Raw genomic sequence first — 22,325 nt, 5'->3', positions numbered from 1 at the left:
TTTGAGGGCTGATCTTTGATATGGCTTACAAATATCTCTCTCCATGAATTTCAGTCCGTTTCTTTTTAGCCAGTTTTTCTTGTTATATATTCCAATCTATTTTATGTGTCTTTTTGCCATTTGTCTGATGGACATGTGCCCGCACAGGTGGGAAGAAGCTGCGGAGCACGGTTCAGCGCAGCACAGAGACAGGAATGGCTGTGGAGATGAGACATCAGATGGGCCGACAGACAAGTCGGGAATCGACCGACGACAGTATGAAGAGCTACATGTCGGAGGGAAAGTGAGTGTCCACAGTGTCCATCAGCTCTGGATCTTTTTTATATGTTTAGCTCACCTGGAACGAAGTTCAGTGGAGCTTATGCGATGGCGCATCGTCCGTCCGTCAGTCCGTCAGTCCGTCCGTCAGTCCGTCTGTATACACTTGCAACTTCTTCTCCGAAACCTCTGAAGGGTTTGTGACCAAATTTGGCACAAATGATATTTGTTGTGCTGTAACTAAAGATTGTTCACGGCTTTAAAAAAAAATCGTAGTCTAGGGGGTTTACCGGGGTCAATATGGATCCAGGTTTAACTCCCCAAAATAGGTATTTGCTTTCTTCTCTGAAACTACACACAATATTTTGATGAAACATGACCACAACCTTCATCACCCGTGATGTACCGAAGTTTGTTCACAGCACTAAGAAAATCGAAGTCTAAAGGGGTTTACATGGGGTCAAAGTGGGTCAAGGTTTGACCCCTCTAAAATAGGTATTTGCTTTCTTCTCTGAAACTACACACATGATTTCGATGAAACTTGACAACAACCATCATCACCCGTGTTGTATCCATGTTTGTTCAAGGCATTAGAAAAATTGGGGTCTGAGGAGGTATACGGGGTTGGGGGAGGGGGGTTGCCCCCAAAATAGGTATTTTTTTGTTTGTTTGTTTAAAGTCTTATGAATATGTTCGTATGATTCTACCTGATGCCCCGTCTTCTAGCAACCATTGAAATTTGTTTATATACGGTGGTAAAATTAGTTAGTGCAGTGCACTGTTTATTCTACCAGGTGAGTGCCAGGGGTATTGCCCCTATGTTTTGTATACATAGGCGAGGCTCATGGATCAAGGATGCAACAGGACAAAATGAATGGCAAAGAGAGGGGGAAGCACCAACAGCAAAGCCGAAGGCCAGGACAGATGGAGGCGGACAAACAATGGTAGTCGGGAGGAATTTTGGGCAGGAGAGGATGCATGGGGTGGACAAAGAAATAGGAAACTGGAAATTTGTAATGTGTATTTTGAACTTTGCTCACATACCACTTCATGCACTTTGCTTTTAAACATCAATCAGAACATTTCATTTGCTGTGCATTCTTTCCAATTCCATCCTTCCAGCCCTAACCGCTTTCTCCAATCCCCCACCCATAGCCTTGTGTTTCCTGGCTTGAGATTTGGAACCGACAGCCAGTTCAGTGACTTTCTTGACGGCCTTGGCCCAGCGCAGTTTGTAGGGCGGCAGACACTGGCAACACCTGCAGTGGGTACGTGCCCATTCATTCAACCAATTCATTAGCATTTCAGCTTTTGATTAATATGCTATTTAATATCAAATATTGTATCATATGCTGTGGCTCGCAATGAATTGCAAATGTGTTTTATGGATTTTAAAAACTATATGGATCAAGTAGCATTTTAATCAATGAAAGGTAGTGCAAAATTGGCCTCGCAGTGCTTTCCTAATGACATGGTCCAACAGCTGAGGATGTTGTTTTCTGAATGGGTATGTATCATGCAAACAGTATCACAATGGAGAACATGTTAGAATGCAAGCTCAACCACTTCCTCCATCACCAGTCTTGTATTTATTCTGATACCCACTTTGAGTTATTTGTCCTCCATCACCATTGCATATAACTTGAAGGCGTATGAGGATGGGAGCGCAGTCATCTTTTGGCAGATTTTTCCTGTTTTATTTTTCTTCAAAAAAAAAAAGTACAATTTTGCTGCTGGTGAGAGGACATTTCATCAAATATAACATGTTCTCCTACCTATCTCCACTTCCTTAAGTCTGAGAACTTGAACTTGGTATATATTTCCCTATAAAATAAGGATGTGCATTAAGCTTGGACGAAGGAGGCCATTTGGCTCATCATGACATATTTCACTCCACGATCTTCATCTCTCATATGATATATATACTCTACACTCATCCCATTCTTACTATGAACGTGATATTACTGTATCTCCCTGTCCCCTCATTCATTCACTCAATAATCTTTAGTCTGTTGACTTGGATGCAGAAATAGATATTTTTTGTTTTTTTTAAATGTATACAAGATCGAGGCTCGTGAAAGAGCTAACATTAATCACACAAAAAATCAAAGAGACACATAAAACATGTAATAAGGGGAGCGGTAGACAAGATGGGGAGAGGGAGGAAGCACACAAACACAACACTTGAGAGCAGGGACATCGGGAGGTCTGTGGGAGGGAGGGAGCTTGGGGGGAGGAGGCGTGGGAACGGGGGGAGGGGGAGGGAGTATAAAACACATGGATACTGCAAGGACTTCCAGGAAAGAAGTTGGTATTTCAAAAAAGTGGATCTGGGGTGAATTAGCGGGGGTAGAAAAGATCAAGGTTTTCGATGGGGGAAGATAAGAGATGGTGGTGAACAGCTGTTTTAAAGACCTGGAGGAAGGAGTGAGATTGAAGAGAGTGAGGGAGTTTGTTCCAGAGGCGGGAGAAAAGAGGAATGAAAGAGTGAAGGTCCCATTCATAGGTTTGATCCCATCCCAGAACTCATGTCAGCTGGCCTGGGTACTGACACAAGATTGTCTACCCTTGGGGTACTGACTCAAATTGTCTCCTTTTTTCAAGAGGTTACAGAGGACATCTGACATCCCAACAATAATGCAGACATTGCAGCTGGCTTTATGTCCCATTCTGAAGGATGGCATGCTTCACAAGTTTTACACAAGGATTGTAGTTTTAGTCGGATTCACTCCACAAGTGAACAAATATATGTGTGGAGAGCTCGGAGGCAACCATGCTATGAATTGTACCATCCTATCATCCCTCAGATTACAATCCCCGGTCTTGGACCCCCGTCGAAGTACCCAATCGAAACACTCTGGGACGTCTTCAAACACTACATGAGAGACAAAGTGAACAAACCACAAGCCACTATTGAACCTCCACTTGCCCTGAAGGAGGAATGGCGAAGCATAACACCTCATATTTATGAACAGTTGTTACACAGTGTTCGTGACGGTGACATCCAATTAAAAGTCGAACAACAAAGAGAAATCCGAGAGAGCAGACCCCGGACTTGTTTTGTATGGTGTTTTGTGTGTGGTGTGGAGAAAATGCATTGATGACATTATTTTATGTTCATACAGTGGACAAACAGACCTTTTCAGTTTTATTGTATAGATTCACATTCCAATCGTATGTATTTTAAAGATGTATGTACATACACATTTGAAAATACACATACTGTATTTTGCAGAAGTAAACACATTTTTGTAGTACGTACTTTAGAGATGCACTCACATTCTTAATACACGTACTTTATAGACATACTCTCATTCTTAAAAGTACATCCTTTGTAGACATACTCACATTCTAATAGTACATACTTTATAGACGTCCTCACATTGTAATAAATGTATTTTGATAGACGTGCTCACATTATAGTTGTACACCATCAGAAAATGTCCATAAATAAAAATATCCGCAAACAAAAGTTGGCCAGTGCAGCCTCGCTCTGCTCGTGACACAAGGTGGGTCTTGTGACACAACACAATGGAGCTTCCATTTGAACTGGTTGCTTGGCAACGCTAACATGCACCTTTTCCACCTCCTATTTAATAACCTTTACGTATTTACATGAAAAAATTCTGTAGTTGTAAGCTTTAAATAAAGAGCGCATTCTAATAACTAATTATTGATTTACTTGAGTCGTGTAGCTGTTTTCATGATGCAAGCACAATCCACTTCAAATATATAAAGCATAAATTTATTAAGGATGCACGAATGGAGCAACCAAGTAGTTGCTTGCAGTGTGCACGCATACTGTACCCCACTAGTACTTTATCAGCAAACTCACTTTGGAATTATACATGCTTTGCAGAGATACTCGGTTGAAAATAGATAACGTGTAATACTGGTTTTTGTGTCAAAAGATAACGTGCAATATCAGGTGGACGTTAAACTACCGCTGCCAAGACAATGGCAAACCACCCAGTATAACCCTTTTCAAGAAACTGCTATGTCAGTGATGAACTAGCTACCTGCGATCACAAAGAGATCGCCATGGGTAAGCTCCCTCTGCTGCCTGCAATCCTATGATGGTCATATTCGTTTTGGACCACCATATGGCCTTAACTTTCAACATTTAGGAATAGACTGTAATAAAATAGAAAATCTGAGCCCATCTACAATCTATCCATAAAACTCAACACCATGAAAATCAGAGGAAAAATATTCAAGTTATCTATCTATAATTCCAGTAATCTCTGTGTGTTTGTTTGTACGTTTGTTTGTCTGTGACCGCTGTTTCTCGACAACCACGGGTCCGATATACTTTTAACTTGCCAGGTATATTGCTGGGGACCCGAGGATGTGCCTTTTCAAGGTTTCATATTAATCGGACAATTACTTACCGAGCTATGTCCAAAAAACGATTCAACCAATCAGAGAGCAGCGAGCTATCGCGTGTGCCGAACGTGGCGAACACACTCTGCCTCGGATGGCACATTTGAGAGCGTATTCATTTATTTCACGTTTGCAAACTATGTTGCCGCTATGTTGGCGTTAAACTATGTTTTAAAACTAATAAAAACCATTTCATCTAAATAGAGGGGGGGGGGATTGTCACTGTACTCGCAAGCCGTTCGCCGTTCGCTTTGGCGTTGCGAATGGACCAACACATTTCATGGACCAAACCATTTCATGTAAAGCGTTCGCCGTTCGCTTTGGCGTTGCGAATGGACCAAAACATTTCATGGACCAAACCATTTCATGTAAATAGAGGGGGGGGATATAATTTTAGATATAGATATAGTACGGGCATGCCCTAGTCTATCTATAATTCCAGTAATCTCTGTGTGTTTGTTTGTACGTTTGTCTGTGACCGCTGTTTCTCGACAACCACGGGTCCGATATACTTTAAACTTGCCAGGTATATTGCTGGGGACCCGAGGATGTGCCTTTTCAAGGTTTCATATTAATCGGACAATTACTTACCGAGCTATGTCCAAAAAACGATTCAACCAATCAGAGAGCAGCGAGCTATCGCGTGTGCCGAACGTGGCGGACACACTCTGCCTCGGATGGCACATTTGAGAGCGTATTCATTTATTTCACGTTTGCAAACTATGTTGCCGCTATGTTGGCGTTAAACTATGTTTTAAAACTAATAAAAACCATTTCATCTAAATAGAGGGGGGGGGGGGATTGTCACTGTACTCGCAAGCCGTTCGCCGTTCGCTTTGGCGTTGCGAATGAACCAACACATTTCATGGACCAAACCATTTCATGTAAAGCGTTCGCCGTTCGCTTTGGCGTTGCGAATGGACCAAAACATTTCATGGACCAAACCATTTCATGTAAATAGAGGGGGGGATATAATTTTAGATATAGATATAGTACGGGCATGCCCTAGTTATCTATAATTCCATTAATCTCTGTGTGTATGTTTGTTTGTTTGTATGTTTGTATGTTTGTATGTCTGTATGTCTGTGACCGCTGTTTCTCGACAACCACGGGTCCGATATACTTTAAACTTGCCAGGTATATTGCTGGGGACCCGAGGATGTGCCTTTTCAAGGTTTGAAATTAATCGGACAAGTAGTTACCGAGCTATGGCGATTTAGCCGTTCGCCGTTCGCTTTGGCGTTGCGAATGGACCAAACCATTTCATGTAAATAGAGGGGGGGGGGGGGGGGTTCTGTGGTCGTTGCGAATGGACCAAACCATTTCATGTAAATAGAGGGGGGGGATTGTCACTGTACTCGCAAGCCGTTCGCCGTTCGCTTTGGCGTTGCGAATGGACCAAAACATTTCATGAACCAAACCATTTCATGTAAATAGAGGGGGGGGGGTTGTCACCGTACTCGCACCCACGTACCCACGTACCCACGTACGGGCATTGCACCCACGTACGGGCATGCCCTAGTGATAAATAACACCGATAGTCTTAACGGCTGCATAGCCGGGCTTGGATCTGCTGAGTGGAGAATCTACTGTCCCCCTGTCATGTGACCAGATCCTCAGCTCTGATTGGTGGAGTTTATGAGGGACATGCATACATACACCGGATGCACAGACAAGCGCTTGTCCTTACGGGCTAAGCCATAAAAATGTGACTGCCGAACCACGTGAACGATGACATCATCAAATTTTTTTTCTCGACCAATTTATCACTAGCTCACGCTCAGGAAATTTCACACTGATGGAATTTTTAAAATATATTTTTATATTTTAATTGAACAAGTATTTTATTTCATAAACATACATTTTTATTTATTTTATTTTTTTTCATTAAATTTCATATTTTTACCTCCATCACCAAAGGTGGCGGAGACTATATTTTGCTTGGCTGTCTCTTTATTTGTTTGCGTGCAGGATATGTCAAAAAGTTATCAGCCGGTTTAGCCAAAGCCTGGTGGACAGGTTGAGTGTGTAAAAACCACCGTTTAGAGGCCATTTTCCCCCGCAAAGCAGGGGTTGGCCTTTTCGGGGACCGTGGTTGTTGTTGTTTTTTTGGTCCCCTTTCTGAAGCAATGTTTTACGGCCGGATGCCGTTCCTGCCGCCAACCCTGTTTGTCGCCTTTTTACGATAAACAGGGAATTACCAGTGTACTGGTACTCAATTTGCCGACCTCGGAAGGATGACAGGCTGAGTCAACCCCCCTGGCGTTAATTGTGTGTGACAAGGGCAAATTGATTAGATATTGGTGAAGATCCGGATCCTGATACAATAATTTTTTAAAGTTGAGAGATAGGGTCAAACATGATTTAAAGTGAGAGATAGTGCTTCACCAGTGATCGAGAGGGCCAAAACGATACATAGAATGATGTTTCAAAAGGTCATGCACAGATTTGGACGAAACTTGGTGGATGAGTTGAGTAAGTGACAAGAACAAGCTGATTCGATTTTGCTGAAGATCTAGTCAGGTTCACTATGTTAACAAATATAATTTCGTTCAAAATCTTGGGAGATTAGCAAACCTATCCATTTTTGGAATATTCAGAGCATGAGGAATCCAAAAATTAATGTTGGCATTTGCATAGACACCTTTGCGAAAATGACACTCACTACAGTGATGAAGATAGTCGGGTTCACTATGTAAAGGTGCAGTCACACTATGACGTTTTAGAGAAACTTATGTCTAGCATATAAAAAATCATAAAATAATGTCAACACGTCGGCATACGCCCAAAAAAGCATCGAAAATTCGACAGCATGAATAAATTGGGCATATGCATAACGTATTGAACGTATACATAGCATATGTCTAACCTATTAGTAACCTATCACTAACTTATATATAACTTATGACAGCGTATCACAGCGTATGTCCAGCGTTCTCGACTTATGCCCAACGTATGAGTAACTTATGAGAAACCTATGCGCAGCGCGCTCGGCGTGTTGCCGACGATCACGTGACGTTCTGCATAAATACGGCGCTGATCTCTACAGTCTCTACAGATCTCTACAGATCTCTACCCAAGAAAACGAAGAAGACAGCAACCGAGACGTCTGCCAGGGGCCGAGGTAGAGGCAAGAAGAACACATCTACACCATCATCCTCACCATCATCGTCCAAAGCCGCCGATCCACCTGCTCATGATCTCCCTGCTGTGCCGCAAGCCGGCTGCTCGCAGTCACCACGCTCTCCATCTCCTCATTCCGGTGAATGAGGACCTGGGACCCACTGTGGCTAGCAGCTCCTCGAACATCTCGGGGGACATCCGCATGAAGTTCTTGAAAGATGCTTGGTCCTCGTTTCGGAGTTCCACCAGAAGCTGGTCGTACAGGCCAAACTGCCGTCGCCTCCCGATCCATGGTCTGACCCAGACCTTCCCCCGTCTTTGACCTCTTCTCCTCCTCATCCTATTGGCACGGATCTGGTGAAGTGCCAATTCGAAGATGTCATACTGATGTTGGAGAACGACTAGTTGGTATTCTTGTCGAAGCGTCTCAGGATCCTCCATCTTCTCTGATGACGGGTGGAGAAGTGATGGTGAGCTACTCACAGGCCCCCATATATACAGTGACCACAAAACGCTGGCAAAACGCCAATAATACGCTAGTTGTACGGTAGAAACACGTTCAATAAGTTACTCCATCGTCAGACATATGTCTAATACGTCTGAATACGTCAATATTTGTTGCAGATACGTCAGATATAGGTTAGATATAGGTTAGAAGTAAGTTACTCATAGGTTATCAATAAGTTAGCTGTACGGTACACCTTCATGCCAACGTATCTCGACGTATGAGTAACCTATCTCTAACGTATTTAACGTATTTCTAGCGTATGTCTAGCGTATGCCTAACGTATGCCTAACCTATGAAGAGGACGTCGGCATACGCCCAAAATTTTTGTGCATGCACAAAAATTCATTTCGGCCTCTGCGTACAACAACGTATGCCAGCTTATACCAGCGTGCTTTTAACGTATACAACTTATACCAAACCTACCCCTAACTTATGTCAATGTACACCAGCGTGTTGGTGAAAATTCACATACGTCGGCATAAGTTACTGCTATACGTTATAGTGTGACTGCACATTTAACAAATACAATTTCGTTCAAAAGCTTGGGAGATTAGCAAACCTGTACATTTTTGGAATCATCAGAGCATGGAGAATCCGAAAATCAATGTTGGCATTTGCACAGACACCTGCATGGTCGCCATTTTGGATTTTCAAAATGTCCGCCATAAAATACATATTTTGCGCTATCTCGGCTTCTAGTCAACCTAGAAACAGAATTAAATATGCTAATCCTATGTTTTTTGGGTCAAGGAATCCAATAAAGGCTTCAAAATAGTGCTCAGGATTATAGAAAAGCAACAAACAAAGGTAATTGAAAACTATTGTCTTTATATTCGTGATATAACTGTATTACATAATACATGATATTACAAGTCCTTTGAAGTTATAGGTATGGGTTTATAAAACAAGAAAGCAGCCTTGTTAGTATCAGATGGAACTATATGTCCTATACACAGGATCTACTAGGTCTATACCGTTCAGGAATATGCTTTTACAGATCTTCATCACTGTCCTGAGTGTCATTTTCGCAAAGGTGTCTACACAAATGCCAACATTAATTTTTTCATTCCTCATGCTCTGAATATTCCAAAAATGTATAGTTTTGCTAATCTCCAGAAATTTTGAACGAATAAACATAGTGAACCTGACTAATCAGATCCAGCCTATCAATGGGAAACAATCTTAAGATGTTCAGCCTGGTGGAGGTATGTGCTGTCCTATTTTTCACATGTTATCAAAATGTCTCAATCTGTAAGGATATTCAAATGGAATAGAGATGTACCTACCGACTGCCAGAACTACAGTTTCACTCTTTGGGCAATTGCTGTAATAACTATGTAGTCACGGTAATAAAGAGTGATTCTTCATAAGCTAATACCTCTTATCCTTCTTCCTCCCATCATCCTTCCTTGCTTGCATTGCAGTCCCAGAATAACTTGATCTGAATCGCTACCATGATTCCTGATGCAGTATATAATGTAGCGTGAAAAATTAATCGAATACCATAAATCATTTCTGCATAAAGGAAACTGATAATTTTGCTCTTTCTTTGGAACACTATATCTGCACAAAGGTGAAAGCACAGCAATGCTATCCTGCGTGAAGTGTGCAGACCCGCAAGTTTGAATCGGTGCACCGAGGCGACTTTGAACATGTCTGTAATTTCCAGCTTGTGCTCGGTTCAGCCGGAAACTTCATTGCTTGTCGCTCGCTGACTGCCTATCTGACAGTTTCCTAATGTGGGTCTCCTTTGACTGTGCTATGGTCTATTTTAGCCATGACAACAGGGCGGTGCTAAGTGCTAGTGCGAATTGTATGTAATACAGTGCTACTGCTCGGCCTACTTGCAATCCAGTGCCAAGTAATTGTTCGGCTCTTTGTGATGCAATACAATTTCCATTTGTAATACAATGCAACTGTGTGGTCTGGGAAACAGTGTCGGGTTTGTCTGTCTATTTGCATTTGAAAGCAGTAATTGAAGAGGATGTTTACAATTCATTGAATTTCTTTTTTCAAAGCGGCAATTGAAGAGTCTGTTTGCAATCCATTGCAAATTTTTTGGGGGAACGTACCAATTGAAGAGTCTGTTTGCAATCCATTGATTTTTTTTTAGAAGCACCAATTGAAGACTGTTTGCAATCCATTGCAATTTTTTTTTGAAAACAGCAATTGAAGAGTCTGTTTGCAATCCATTGCAAAAAAAAAATTCAAAGCGGCAATTGAAGAGTCTGTTTGCAATCCATTGAAAAAACATTTTTGTAAGCAGCAATTGAAGGGTCTGTTTGCAATCTATTGCAATTTTTTGTGGGAACGCACCAATTGAAGAGTCTGTTTGCAATCTATTGCAATTTTTTTTGGAAGCATCAATTGAAGAGTCTGTTTGCAATCCATTGATTTTTTTTTAAAGCAGCAATTGAATCTCTTCGAGACTTGGTTATGACAAACTTCCCTGCAAATGTCTGCTGCTCTTCTGCTGCTCCAATCGGTTCATCTGATCATAAGCCTGTTAAAGTGGACATCTCTCTGGCCATTCTCAGAGAGCCTCCTCAGCGTTGACGAGTCTCGCATTTCACTCAGGCCGACTGGCACAGTCTTCAAGCAGCCATCAATCATCTGGACTGGTCTCCCATCTCTACGCCTCTGACATCAACTCATCCTGGGAATTCTTCCAAAGTAAATTGCTCTATCTCAGGCACAGATTTATCCCATCTCGTCTTCAGTTGTCATACCCTTCCTCCCGTCCATGGTACACGGAATCTTGTGGTGAAGCAGTTGCCCTGAAACAACTTGCCTTTGCCTCCTGGGAGGCAAATCGAACGAAGGCAATATCATTTCCTTTCACAAAACCTGGAACAAGTGTGCGTCTACCCTCAGGAGAGCCAGGAAAAAATATCTCTCCGTTCTCAAGACTGAAATCTCAAACTTGTCTCCCTCTTCCAAATCCTGGCGGCATCTAGTCAAATCTGTTTCTTGTGTTTGTTCCCCCTCCATTCCCTCCCTTACCTCAAACGGATACACAGCTGACTCGTGCTGACACTTGAAAAAGCTGAATGCCTCAAATCTGTGTTTGCCTCTAAATCTTGTGTGCCAAACCCGTCTCTCTCTTTACCCACCATACCCAGTCATACCCAGCTGCTCCTGGACTCTGTGTCCTTCTCTCCTGACAAGGTGGAGAAGTTTCTGTCAATCCTCGACTCTGATTCTGCAACTGGACCAGAGGGCATCAGCCCACGGGTCCTAAAAGCCTGTTCTGCTGCTCTTTCACTCCCTCTCTCTATTCTCTTCACCCTCTCTTATGCTCAAGCCTTCTCCCAATTATCAGCAAAGTCATGGAATCCATCATTGCTTTAGATATCAAATCCTTCCTCTTCTCCAATGGCTTGATCTCTGATCATCAATTTGGTTTCAGACCAGGTCACTCTACTCTGGACATGCTGCTTCTGCTGTCTCAACAATGGATTGAGGTCCTCAATTCCAAACAGGAAATCAGAGCTGTCTCCCTTGACATATCATGTGCCTTCGACACGGTCTGGCACCCTGCTCTGCTCACCAAACTCTCTTCCTATGGTATCCATGGAAGTCTCCATGCATGGATTGCAGATTTCCTCTCTGGTTGCAGCCAACGTGTTGCCCTGAATGGATTTCTCTCATCGCCCCTTCATGTTCAGGCTGGAGTTCCCATGGCAGTGTTCTGGGCCCTTGCATTTTCTGGTCTTCATCAATGATCTCTCCGACTCTCTGGAAAATCTTCTCTATCTCTTTGCTGATGACTCCACTCTCTGCCGCTCCATTCCTCATCCCTCAGATCGGCAGTCTGCAGCCTCCTCACTCTCTGCACACCTGGACAAAATCACAGTGTGGTCAAACAATTGGAACATGACTTTCAATCCTGACAAATCTCACACTCTCACTATGTCTCTCCAAAAATATCGACTGGACAACCCTCCCATCTACTTTCTCAACAATCCTCTCCAAGAAGTTCTGTCACTCAAGCTTTTGGGTCTCATTATCTGAAATGATCTTTCCTGGTAAAACCACATTTCCAAGCTGGCCTCCAAAGCCAGTCGCCAACTGCGCATCCTCCGTCGTGCGAAGTCCTTCATTGGCACACCTGAGCTCCTCACCACATACATGGCTCTCATCCGGAGCTCAACGGAATAATGTCTCCCCTCTGGGCTGGTGCTCCTGCCTCACACCTCGTTCGTCTTCACGCTGTTGAAACCAAAGCTTTCAGAATCATTGGAATCTCCCGCAATGAAACTGATTATGAGGGCCTTTCTCTCACTCACCGCAGGCAGGTTGGTGGTGTTTCTGTCTTCTACCAACTCCTCTCTGGCCTTGCTCCCCCAGCTCTGTCTGTGCTCTGTCCCCCAAATATTCCTACAGGTCGCACAAGATCTGCCAGTAACCCTCTTCTTGTGAAACTGCCAAAATCAAGACTCTCTGCTCACCCTCACTCTTTTATTCCTCTTTTCTCCCGCCTCTGGAACAAACCCCCTCACTCTCTTCAATCTCACCCCTCCCTCCTGGTCTTTAAAACAGCTGTTCACCACCATCTAAAACCTTGATATTTTCTGCCCCCTTTAAATCAGCCCAGATCCACTTTTTTGAAATACCGACTTCTTTCCTGGAAGTCCTGACAGTGTCCATGTGTTTTATACCTCTCCCACCCTTCCCACCCCACTTCCCATGCCTCCTCCCCCCAAGCCCTCCCCCTTCCACAGATCTCCCGATGTCCCTGCTCTCAAATATTTTACTTGTGTGCTCCCCGCTCTGTCCCCATCTTGTCTCCTGCTCCGTTTATTATATGTTTTATGTGTCCGGTTTTTTTTTTGTGATTGATGTTAGCTCTTACACGAGCCTCGATCTTGTATCCCCCCCCAAAAAAGTGTCTGTTTGCAATCCATTGCAATTTTTTAAAAATCAACAATTGAAGAGTCTGTTTGCAATTCATTGCAATTTTTTTTTGGAAAGCAGCCATTGAAGAGTCTGTTTGCAATCTATTGCAAATTTTTTTTGAAAGCAGCTATTGAAGAGTCTGTTTGCAATCCGTTGCAATTTTTTTTTGGAAAGCAGCAATTGAAGAATCTGTTTGCAATCCATTGCAATTTTTTTTTTGGAAAGCAGCAATTGAAGAGTCTGTTTGCAATCCATTGCAATTTTTTTTGAAAGCAGCAATTGAAGGGTCTGTTTGCAATCCATTGTAATTGCACATGCTATTGTGGATACAGTTCAATTGATTATCCTTTGTTTTTTTATTTTGTTTCCATGGAGACTAACTGTTGTGCACTGCTATCTATTTCCTGTGCATTTCAATTGTGGGGCCTGATCAGTTTTTATTTGTTTAAATGATTTCCAGTTCAATTTGGAACCTACATTTATTAGCGAATCAAATCAATTGCTGGAGATGCAAGAGAGTAATTATAAGCACTACTTGATTCCATGAACTGCATATTCAGCAGTTGGTGAAAGCAATTACAAAGACAACTTTTATATTTAAATATATATATTTTTCCCAATAGCAGCAGCATTCCATTTTATAAATGTAATCAATAACATGTCACAGGTATCCTTGGACAAGACACGAGTCATGCTGATATTTCAATGGAGCTTTTATGTTGCATTCAATCCGATGTTCATGGGTGTAATTGCACTTAGGCAGGATTTAACATTTGTTTCTGTCATTGTGTTTTGTTAATTGCAAAGAAAGGTGGCTGGTTATAGCCTCTTATAAATTACCTTTTCGAGCCCACGATGCTTTGAGGATCGTGGTATTACCTTTGACCATTCTATGGCCCTCAGTGGGATTATTAGCTTGTAATTTTCAATGTAGATCATATTTTTTTGGATAGAAAATATTTGTGCATTGAAGGACCAATTTGAGCCTAATTTGTGTTGTTATAATTGTGTGCGCTATACATTGGGTGGCACCACCATGGTGCAATTGCCTCTGTGCTGTTTAATCAGGGTTTGATGGCGTTGTGCCATCCCTTGGTGGGGCGTTCAGCTGGAGACCTGTCTACTGCTATTAGCGACTGGTTGTAAAATATCCCCAACGTTATCTTTTGCAAAATTTGGCCATAGAACAGTGGTGCCATGTTGGTGAGGACACTGGACTGGTATCTCAGTGGTTGTGGGTTTAACTGAATACAGATGTACTGTCACATCAAGTTGTGCTAAACTGCGACCTCTCACCCACCGTGAATTAACACTTATGGGCAATGGTTCAAATACACCACAAACAAGTAAATAGCAAATAGAAAACCGGACCTCAACCCCAAAATAAGCTGAATGTGAGCCTCGTAACCTGTGCCAAGATGCATAGTGAACTTATAGCTAATATCACTGACATCTTAACTAATGCCTGTTATGATGACACCATTGAACATCAGTGGAAGAGCCTTTACTCAAAGGTGCTGCAAGCATCTATCCAAATACTTGTCTTTGTGCTCAATAAAAGTGAAGACTGGTTTACCAACAACAATGAGCAGCTTCAAACTATTCTTCATGAAAGACGGAAAGCTCGAGAGTCCATTTTCTTGTAGCGCACGGCACAGTACAAACGTCACCTAAAGTCCAGCAAGGGAAAGGGAGGGTGCCTAGTGGGACAGAAAAGCTGATTAGCTCCATTTAAACAGAAGAACGTCAAATGATTAATCACTAACCTACAACGCCTGGTGTTGCCTTAGCAATGAGGGTTCTGGCTTGGGATCCTAGGATCCTGGGTTCGAATCCCAGTCGATGGCTGAATTAACACCAGGTGGGTTAACTCAGCCTGTCATCCTTCCGAGGTCGGCAAATTGAGTACCAGTTCACTGGTAATTCCCTGCGTGTCGCAAGAGGCGAATAACAGGGTTGGTGGCAGGAAGGGCATCCGGCCATAAAACATCGCTTCAAAAAGGGGACCACGGTGCCTGAAAAAGGCCAAGCCCTGCTCTGCGGGGGAAAATGGCCTCTAAAGGTGGTTCTACAATGCATATGTAGCCCTCAAAAGCCCAGAGTTGCTCTTGTTAGAACATAAACAAAACTCAACTACTCAAAGACAAGAACCCAATTCTCTTGCGTTGGAAAGATGATTTCAGTAAGCTGCTAAGTAGACTATCATCTGTAAGCACTGGCACTCTTGCTAGAATTTGTCAATGCCCAATCATGGATAACATGGATGTCCTGCCCTCAATGGATGAAGTTGTGTCAGACATTAACTGAATTAAATGGTGAGCAACTATCGGGGAGGCCTCTTTGCTTTGGTTGTACATCCCCAAAGCAAGTTGGAGGCCAAATCTTCACCATTCTTCCCTGTCTCCTGGAAGGACCGTGTGTCAAGCATGAAGTACGACAGAGAAAACGTGCCAAAAATAAGCACTACTTGTTACCTCTCAGATTTGCTGAGTCAGCCATGTTGTCCACATTAAGGAGTATCATTGAGGAGTACCCAAGAATAGAGATCCAGTAAACGCTTTCTGCCCCCCATCATGTTATCACCGACTTTGCAGAAACCCGTCACAATTTTTGGAGAAAATAGTCGAAAATAATCACAAACATGCATAACCTCCACAGTAAAAGTGCTGCTTAAGAGGTGGTTCTAAAGGGTAAATTATAAAGGTTTCTAAATGCAAATTCTGAATGGTTCTAAAGGGGAAAAATATAGAAATTGTGGGCAGAGTCAGGCAAGCTGTTCAACCAATGGGTGGAACTTGCACACGCACTGATGTACGCACGCACGCACATGTGGCTCATTTTATATTATAGATTACGAGGACATTGGCATCGACAGGATAGCTCAAAGTTAGTGCACTCACCTTTAAGTTGTCAGGTGTGGGTTTTATTCTCGGCCTGAAGATAAACGGTCACCCCAGGGCTTTGGATGAAGGGTATATTGCTTCAGCTAGTGTGCCACCCTATGGAGGGGTGTTAAGCCCACCTGCTTGCATCACTGTCGGATGTCAAATATCCCATGCAGTCTTTTGCAAGACTTGGCAATTGTATTCCAGCACTCTGGCAAAATTCCAAATTCCTGACCTGTCTCCAACTGGGAAAAGCAATGGCAAAATCACTCATTGTATTCTCTGCCGAGAGACTGCATCTGCAGCAATGATGCCTTGGAAAGAGTGCGGACGTTGGATTTGGCGAAGACTCGAGTATGCAATGGACAAATTGATGTAGGATACAATATTTGAACCTGGGTTAGGGTTAGGGTTAGAACACAGTGATTTGAACACAGTGTTCAGAAGGGAACAGCAAACAGGCCCACTAATGTTAGGGTTCAGATGGGTTAATTCCCATAGAATTACGGATGGGATGACTTGTAATATCTATCCCCATCGGAGTGGTCCTATACCATACACATTTACATAGAGAGTACTGGGGTCCTCTCCACACCCTGAACCCCCAAGACTATGATTTTTTTTTTTTTATTGCCTGAAACCTTCCCGGTCACACCCCGAGTACAACAGCGAGTTTTCAATTCGTTCAGTCGAGCAGTTCAGGAGTGCATAGAAGTCAAACAAACGCACAACCAGACACTTCCCGAAGTATGTATAGTATGATTAAAATAATTACCTCGAAGCTTCTTAAAATGCCATTCATTGCTGGAAACGAGCGCGCAACAAGCAAAGTCATTTAACATTAACGACCTTTTGGGTAATGATACAAAACTTATCCACAATGCGTGTTTTACACATACATCTTGCTTGCTGCTGCATTTTCCAAGGTTGTTCTCATCATCACAGCCCAAAACATGGTGGCGGAAGCAATGCAAATGGAGAAGAGGGATATAAACACATTCCATGTACCTTGGGGAGGCAGTTATTGCACAATTCTGTACAGAAACCATTGTGAAACAGTGTTGTACACAATGTTTGGTTTTTATTTCAAGGTCGCTTTTTTATGGTTAATCGAGAACAGTTAAGAGTTCCATCAAAACAAACAGCTTGAATTCGTGGATTTTTTAGTTTTCAATTTCTCACCTTCACTTGACCTTACTGTTTATGAAATCGTAATCGCCTTATATATTTTTATTTTTACCCTGTGTTCGCGAAGCAAAACAGGGTTAGGCATTCGGTTGAGTATGTACGTGTGGCTTACGTGCATACGTGTGGCATACGTGCATACGTGTGGCATACGAGCGTCTCTGCATTTTTAAAATCCATTTTCTTTGTCAACTGTTCGTCCGATTAACACGAACTTTTACCATTTAGGCCTCCGCCTGTGGAATTCCTTATTCAAAATTATGACGTCGTAGGTCACGTGGTACGGACGCCGTCTTGGAAAAACGTTGCACCTGTTATCACCTCTGTATCTATATCGGTGTTATGATTACCTCTATATCTCCAAAATCGCTCAATGGGAAAAATTGAAACATGGCTCATTGTCAAGTACTCCCTCAATTCCACAGAGGGTTAACCACAGAAATTAATTGAGGGATTTTTTCAGCTGATCCTTATGGAAGTAAAAGGTGAGAATCTCGATATTTCTTGTACAAAAACACATGTTTCAGGTACACGATTAGTTGATTATTTGACCTCTGGAATGTCAGTCTGGATATTTTTTGAATTACTGTACTGTTGTTGTGTCGTATCATAACTTTCGGCTGAATGTCAAAATTAACCTCCCTTCTTTTCACGCATATTGGTTCAACACACCTGTGGAACTGACCTGGGTTCATGATTCCAATGAAGTGAATTGATAATTCTCATCCCACTTATCATAATTCCTCTCTTTGCAGGAGAAGTCCAGATCTCCTTGATGGATAGGACAGGTCACCTGGAGGTTGAAGTGATTCGAGCCAGAGGGCTGAGTGCAAAGCGAAGTTCCAATTACATCCCAGGTACGCAGCTCCACCCCATAAACTGTATAAAGTATTTTTTTAAAGTAGGTCTCATAAGTTGTAATGTCCTTGTAAAAAATTCTGAGAATAAAGTAAGTCTACATTTCAGGTTCTGTTGGAGAAAAATCCTCTCAGGCACTGATGTGTTGCATATTGCTTGTGACACATCCCATGCGGCATAAGCAAGGAAGGGAAAAAAACGAGCACAGTTCCTGTAATAACAAACTGAAGGGTTGTTGATGTTGTTGTTGTATAGTCCTGGAGACAGCACGAAGACAGCTGATCAAGCTCGCAGTAGTGACACAGAAATCCCCCACATCCAGGATGGTGTACCCCCACCTTCACTAAGACACAAGAGAGAGACAGAGACAGAGACAGAGAGAGAGAGATAGATAGATAGATAGATAGATTTTATTATAAAAATACAAGCCAGGCGGTGAAGATACTATTCAATACAGGCACAATAATGAAAAACACAGAAAAAAAAAAGAAGATAATAACAGGAAAGGAAAGGAATTCAAAACAGTACCATGAAAACTGGAAAAGAAAAACAACAGAAAAACAGACCACACACTGATTCAATCCAAACAAACCTACAAATATATCATCAATTCATTCTCCTGCACCATGCAGATCCCATCAAAACACCAAATGTTCATAAACTCATCAATATATTTCTTTCTTTCAGAAACACAAAATTCAAGTTTGAGTCTTGCAGATATCAAGGCATTAAAAAAGAACAAGACATCACATTGCCCAATCGGCTTTCCTTTCAGTTTTTCCTTCCTCGATAAATAAATTGCCATTTTCGCCGTGGCCACTAAAAACAAAAAGAAAATATGTACATGTTCTTTCATATCATTGAAACCAAAAATAAATGATCGCAGAGAAAAAGTGATCTTCATTTTTCCAGCCATGTAATTCAGCCATTTAAATAAAGGCACAAGCCTTGCACAATCAACGTACGCATGGAACACATCCTCTGTGTAAACACAGAACGGGCAACACGTAGATGTGGGCGCGAAATGACTCACTAATTTATAAGACGGAATGATCCAGTGTATCATTCGCCACTGGAGATCACCTGTCCTTTTGCTTACCAGCTTACTGTATATTGATTCCCATGCAGGCTCAGATGGGAGTCCTTCCGGCATTAGCCCTTTCCACCTGGCCACTCCATTTAACGGTGAGTTCGCAAGCAGAACTGCAGTACATAAACGATACAGGTCTTTACTACTGCATTTCTGAAAAATGTTTTGTCCCTCACTAATTGGGGGCAAGTCTCTGTGACTAGGCTGTATCAATAAACCAGGAAATTGCCAGTCATTGGATGTCACCAAGACTTCCTGGGTCCATCTTAGTCTAAGTTGGAAGCTTTCTTTACTATTTCCTTTAGGACTCTTCCGATTATTCTGTTTGACCATATTCCAGTCATATCAGCTATCTCTTGCACCGACTTCCACCCCCAACCAGAATCATGGCGGAGGTCCAACACTTTGATTATGCCTGCTGTAATAAAGTGTTGATAAAAGTCTCGGCTTCTTGGAATTGCAGGAAAAAGCGGGTTGTAAAAAAGGGGTTTTTCCACAAACATGTTTGTAGCATAGGTTTCTTGCTGGCGACTAGTCGAAAGGCTTTGCCAGGCATTCAGAAGGCTCTGATAGAATGATGGTAGATGAGATGTGTCGACATGTTGGAGTTGGACTAAGAAAAGTTCAAGGCCGTATCCGAGCCCGCTTGCTTTTCGCAGCATGTGATAGGCCAGAAGTCGGCTTGGCAGTCTTTCCTTGTACAGCAACTGCTGTATGGTGCACAGCCAAAAAGCCATGATACGACTTTTTATGTCGATCAGTCCCTGGCCACCTTCAGACAAGGGGCTACATATAACATTTGGTAGTAACCAATGGTGACCACTCCAAAAAAAATCCACCCGTAGCCTCTGCACTCCCTTTAGTAGTGCCTCCAGTGGCTGAAGGCAGATAAACCTATGCCACAGGGAAGAAGCCACCGGATTATTAACCACTAGAACCCTGCCTCTGTAGGAAAGGTGGGGCAGAGCTCGTTTCCACAGTCCCAGTCTTTTTTTGACATGCTCAACAATCCTGTCCCAATTTTTGAGGACGTAATGTGGAGATCACAGGAAAACCCCAAGGTATTTGACTCCTTCTTCCACCCATTTTAACTTTGTTGGTAGATGCACAGGTGGTACAAGCACTCTTCCAGGTGGAATGTTCTTGAAACAGGGAATCCATAAGGCCTTAGTCTTGTCCCAGTTACACTTCAAAGAAGAAGCGAAGCAAAAAAGATTTAAACATTCAACAAGTGCTGGGATATCACTCTCCTTCTTAACAACCACACAGACATCATCTGCATAAGCCGATACCACTACCGAAGAACTCCCAGGGGATACAGTCACTCCTGAAATATTTTTCCTAAATAAAATTAGGAGTGATTCCATTACCAAGGAAAATAATAACCCAGAAACCGGACATCCTTGTCTCACCCCTCTTTGAACCTGTAACGGAGAGCTGAGTTCGTTATTTATTTTAAATAAACTAAATATATTGTTGTACAACCAAGTTACGTAGGCCCTAAAATTGACACCAAAGCCACATGCTTCTAGCACACGATACAGAAAAACATGATCCACACTATCAAAAGCCCTTTCCAAATCAAGGAATATTATCCCAAAATCTTTTTCGAAGCAATCACATTCCATTAAATCTCTGATCAAAAAAAATATTATCATAAATAGATCTGTTTGGGATGCAGTAATTCTGATCATGGTGGACTAGATCACCGATTACCGTCTCCAACCGACTGGCTAACACTTTTGACAATATTTTGTAGTCTGTACATAATAACGAGACCGGCCGCCAATTCTTTATCTGTCGTAGATCCCCAGTCTTTGGAATCAGCGATACCACTGCTCTTCTGAAGCTTAGTGGGAGTTCTCCAAGCACCAAGGATGATTCCAGGACATTCAATAATTCAGGGCCCAAAAGGTCCCAAAAAGCCAAGAAAAATTCTGCCGGTAGGCCGTCAATCCCAGGAGCTTTCCCCAAGTCCATTTCACTTAGGGCCTGCGTTAGCTCAAGCAAAATAATTGTTGAATCCAGGCCCAGGCACTGAGGCTCAGTTAGGCCCCCTTTACACAGCACGGAGATCGTTGGGTGACCATTGAGCGATCAAAAATTGGCCCGATCTCTCAACGATCTCCTAAGCCTCGAAAAAGCCGTTTCTGTGTAAATGTTTGGGAGATCCTTGTGCGCTCGTTGTGCGATCAAAAATTCAATTTTTGGCAACTTTCATGGCGATCTATAGAGATCTTTGAGCGACCTTAGCGATAATTGAGCGCAAACATCCTTGAGATATCAATGGAGACTAAGCCTCCTGCAGCGACCATTGAGAGTTTGCTGAGCACTCGTTGTGTGACCAAGAGAGATCACTGAGAGATATACGGAGATCGCTGAGAGATCAAGTGCGACCAAGAGAGATCACTGAGAGACCAGGAGAGATCACTGAGGGATCATTGAGAGTTCCTTGGGCGACCAAGGAGGTTGCTAAGTGTTTCTTGGGCGACAGGGAGCCTCTGGGTATATATATATGAGAGGTTTCTAGTGCTCTTCCATCAGTCTCTGACAAAGTGTTGAAGAAGAAAAATTTCCAGAAGGTCAAGAGTCCAAGATGAACAACGAAGCTTTGATACATGGTGCCATCCTACTAGGTCACCAAGCACTTCTCCAGAACCAGATGGCCATTGCTCTCGTCCGGAGGAGGAGGCAGAGGCGCAGAAGAAGGAGACCAAGAACCTGGTGGGTCCGCCCCTGGTTGACACAAAAAGAAGGCTACGGTTTGGTGACTACAGCCAACTGATGCAAGAGCTGAGGCTGGAAGATCTCGGTCTTGGCTTCTTGGTCTTCTTCCTGATGCCTTTCATTCAGTTCTTGTTCTTGTTCTTGTGTTCTTCAGCAAGTCTACAGAGAGAATGAAAAATAGGGGGTTTAGCACCCGTATTCATAGCCCCCAATGCCGCACTTCTCATCACCGCGGCAATCTCTCCCCAATCTCTCAACGAACGCTCAACAATCTCTCAAGCGGAAATTGATCGCCCAATGATCTCTCAGCAATCTCCGCCCCGGTCTTTCAATGAACTCTATTGGTCTTTCATCGAATGCTCAGCGATCCCTCACTGATCACTCAGCCATCTCTACCTTTGGGGTGGAA

At 42.8% G+C, this 22,325-nt stretch overlaps 1 protein-coding gene and 1 long non-coding RNA gene across 3 annotated transcripts in view; one reads left to right on the top strand and one right to left on the bottom strand.

The window, feature by feature from the left end:
• Window positions 1–22,325, top strand: part of LOC137423071 (regulating synaptic membrane exocytosis protein 4) — a 375,068-nt gene that overhangs the window by 332,797 nt on the left and 19,946 nt on the right. For both annotated transcript variants that reach the window (XM_068109857.2, XM_068109858.2), the window contains 3 exons: window positions 148–283; window positions 1,414–1,526; window positions 17,997–18,098. In XM_068109857.2, coding sequence (XP_067965958.1) covers window positions 148–283; window positions 1,414–1,526; window positions 17,997–18,098 — 351 coding nt within the window. The remainder of the gene's footprint in view (window positions 1–147; window positions 284–1,413; window positions 1,527–17,996; window positions 18,099–22,325) is intronic.
• On the bottom strand, window positions 1,265–17,020 carry LOC144891374 (uncharacterized). The gene is made up of 2 exons (XR_013622894.1): window positions 16,956–17,020; window positions 1,265–1,517 (listed from the first exon to the last, which is right to left on the bottom strand). It is a non-coding gene; the product is annotated as an uncharacterized LOC144891374 (long non-coding RNA).

Source organism: Myxine glutinosa, chromosome 3, assembly GCF_964187855.1.
Source record: "Myxine glutinosa chromosome 3, kmMyxGlut1.1, whole genome shotgun sequence".
Taxonomy (NCBI): Eukaryota; Metazoa; Chordata; class Myxini; order Myxiniformes; family Myxinidae; genus Myxine; species Myxine glutinosa.
This window is presented reverse-complemented; position numbering and strand designations above follow the sequence as displayed.